Source organism: Centruroides vittatus, unplaced genomic scaffold, assembly GCF_030686945.1.
Source record: "Centruroides vittatus isolate TY-2023 unplaced genomic scaffold, ASM3068694v2 contig_1349, whole genome shotgun sequence".
NCBI classification, from domain to species: domain Eukaryota; kingdom Metazoa; phylum Arthropoda; class Arachnida; order Scorpiones; family Buthidae; genus Centruroides; species Centruroides vittatus.
Window position 1 is genome coordinate 366,012 of NW_027120858.1, and position 3,365 is coordinate 369,376.

The 3,365-nt window shown below is 28.1% G+C and overlaps 1 protein-coding gene across 1 annotated transcript; it reads left to right on the top strand.

The window, feature by feature from the left end:
* Positions 1-1,949: 1,949 nt before the first annotated feature.
* On the top strand, positions 1,950-2,924 carry LOC136990874 (repetitive organellar protein-like). Its single transcript, XM_067289325.1, has one exon. The coding sequence runs from the start codon at positions 1,950-1,952 to the stop codon at positions 2,922-2,924; it is 975 nt and encodes a 324-aa protein (XP_067145426.1).
* Positions 2,925-3,365: the final 441 nt, after the last annotated feature.

Consider the following 3,365-nt stretch of genomic DNA (forward strand, 5'->3'; position numbering starts at 1 on the left):
TTGATCCTCTCAACACGCCCCTCTTTCTGCCTGTCCAGCTGGATGGTGGTATTCGAATATAAAAATTATATAGTAAAAAGTTATTTGTGAGCAAATAATATGTTTTTAGATGTTTACGAGAGTACCGTGTTTAAATATTCGGTCCACTTTTTTGCAAAATTTCATTGATTGGCCGATTGCCATTTGATATTCGGCTGTCATTGGTACGTTAGAGTTAACATTACAAAAATTTATATGTCTTAAATTATCTTCTGGTTCAGACAGATGTCAACCACTATTTTCTGTTGAAAAACATCAATTACTCTTTACCTGAACAATGAATTTGCGTCATTCCGCAACATCTGAGTATCGTGATAAACACTATAATGCTAGGCTAAAATAACAAAGTCTTAATATGGTTTTCATTTAAATGTTTGTTATTCTTATTTTTTATCTGGGCAACGTTGGGCATATCTTCTAATGCTGACATTTTTATAGATTATTTATTTTATTATCCTTACATTCTAATGTTAATAAATAATTTTATACTTAAGAAAAACTTTACTTGAAATGATTGTATTGCTTTTTATAATTTAGACATTTTTTTGCAGAGGAAGTTTTTCAATAATTTATATAATTATTAAGAATATAACACGGTTTGACAACTTTTACATAATTTAAAATTTTTATTTCACTTCAAATGTTTTGTTATTGTCAACTCTTTCCGTTATAAATTTTTAAGTTGTTTATTTTATACTGTTCAGCTTTTAACAGCATAATTTTTTTTTGATAAAAATTTAAGATACTTCTTTAAAACTTTAATTCGTTTTGAATAGTGTATACAACAAATTTCGGTACTTTCAACTGGATTGATATTAATTACATTCGAAACAGATAGAACACATTATTATTCAAAATAGTAATTGCTGTATAAATGAGATGTATGTCCTTTCCAAAATTATTCTAAAATTGATTATTTATTACAATATACTATTTAATTTATTATATTACAATTTATTATTTTATACTATTTTATTTTACATTTCTCTATTTATTTTGTAATAAAATATATTTATTTCTGTCTACTTGTTATTATTATAAAGTTTTATACAGATTTATTTGTTAATGGAATTCGTTTCATTTTTCATGGTATTGGATATAGCAATTGTCGTTTTAAACAACATTGCCAGTAAATTAAAATTAAAACGTTCAAATAAAATCTACATGAAATTTGTTTAATTTTTATTGTACTTGAATTAAATACTGTTTCCCAGTATTTAATAGTAAAATGAGTTTAACTAAAGCAAACTTAGATTGCCTAAAAGGAATAATTGGTAATCTAGGTTAACATGTAGAAGTCATCACGAAGTAATACAGTCGCTATCTTGGCGCAAAAGGCTGATCTGGGATGCTTATAGCTTCTAATAGTACAGATTATTCTCCGGAAAAGCTATACTTCCGAGGAGTTATGAGAACAATTCGACTACAAGCATACAGCTATCAAGATCGGAGATGGACGAGAAATCGTTAGTGACTCGAAAATATTTGATATGATAAAGGAGTTTTACTGATGTTATTATTTGTAACATACAGAATCTATCAAAGTCTTAAAAGAAACGAAAAAAGTAATTTATTCTTTAAATACATTTTAAATGTATCATTGATTATTTAAATACTTGTTTTCATTTGTTTCACATTGACATCAACAATCTGTTTCTTGTTATATAAAAATTATTTTATGGTATACATTAAAATATATACTATGAAATAAGTTTTATGATAATAATATATTATGTTTTTAGGGGGGCATGTCTGAACGTTGACGCTGCGAGTGACTTTTTGGTGAACCTTTCATTTGTGCTGGGAAGTGATAAATCACTGTTCGTTTGATTAATTTATTACTAAACAAGTTTAAACTAACAATATCTAAGTGAAGGTAAAGGAAAAAGCAATAATATAAAAATAATAATATGCAAAGATCTCCAGTCAAGCGTGGAAGACCTCCACGGACCAGAACGATAACAGAGAACAAACAAGCTCAACCAAGCACTTCAAACTTCAAACTCATTACGGATTACGGAACACAACCGAAAAGTGATTTACAAGAAGAAACAAAAGAATTCTCGAATCAAAATATGGAACCTGGTCAGCAGAATTCATTAAGCTCAACAGGTGAGTCACCTAATATTAATTCAAGTCTTTTTACTAACTCGGCAAGTCAACTTGACACCTCATCCGCACTTCTATGGACTAAGATATCAGATTTAATAAATGTCTCAAATGATAAATTGTTGGAACAAATGGCTTATATAAAAGAAGACGTAGAACGAATACGTCAAGATATACGTGAGACTAAAGAAAGACAGATAAAAATGGAGGAAGAAATTAAAAATTTAAAACAACAACTAGAAAATCAAAAAAGTGAAAATGAATTAACGCAATTTAAAATAGATTCCTTAAGTAATGATTATAATTATAAAAAAATAATTGTATACAAATATCCGAGTTCAAAATCCATATCTAAGTTAGAGGTATATAACTTTATGACGAATGTACTTAATATTCATGATATAGCCCAAACTGAGATTACAGAAACAAATTTAATCACAAAGCAACCTAATACAACAGTAAAAATAACATTCAGCAATAAGCAACTTCGTGATAAATTTTTTTATACCTTTATTCACAAGAAACAACAAAAAAATGTATTAAAAGAATGGGAAGATATGCAAATATCCCCAGATTTGACTAAAAACTCAAGGATAAGAAGGAAAAATTTACTCCCAATACTTCATGAATTGCGAAAACAAAAAGACAAAGTGAAACTCCGTAATGATATATTAACGATAAACCAAGAAAAAATAACATATAGCCTAAGATTGAACAAATTGGTTTATGTAAATAATTGTCGTCCTTATAGTAATCAAATAAATATTGACAGTTGATATCACGTTAAGTAAAAATTTACGCAATATAACAAAGTCATAAAGAATAATCAAAGGCTTCCATTGTTAACTGGAATGGCCAAGGAACAAAAAAATACAACGTCATTAATAAATAACTTTTGTGCTAAATACGAACCGGATATCTTAGCAATTACTGAAACTTGGATTACTTCGAATTTGTATTATAAAACAAAATTTTTCAATAACTTCTTAGTGGAATCGATCCAAGCTCAAAACCTACAGGTCCAGGCCGTCCAAGTGGAGAAGCCTACCTTGGTTATATTCGGTAAATTTGAATGTAAAACGCCTTGTGGTACAACTTCGTTTAAATAAATATTCGTTGTATGTTAACAACACTTACACAGTGTATATAAGCTTATCAACAAAACGTTTCTTATGTAGCGTCGAAGATTTAACACCTTGTCATTTAATAATAAAATG

Excerpts from the sequence above, each read along its gene's own strand:
- LOC136990874 (XM_067289325.1), top strand. The coding sequence starts at position 1,950 with ATGCAAAGATCTCCAGTCAAGCGTGGAAGACCTCCACGGACCAGAACG.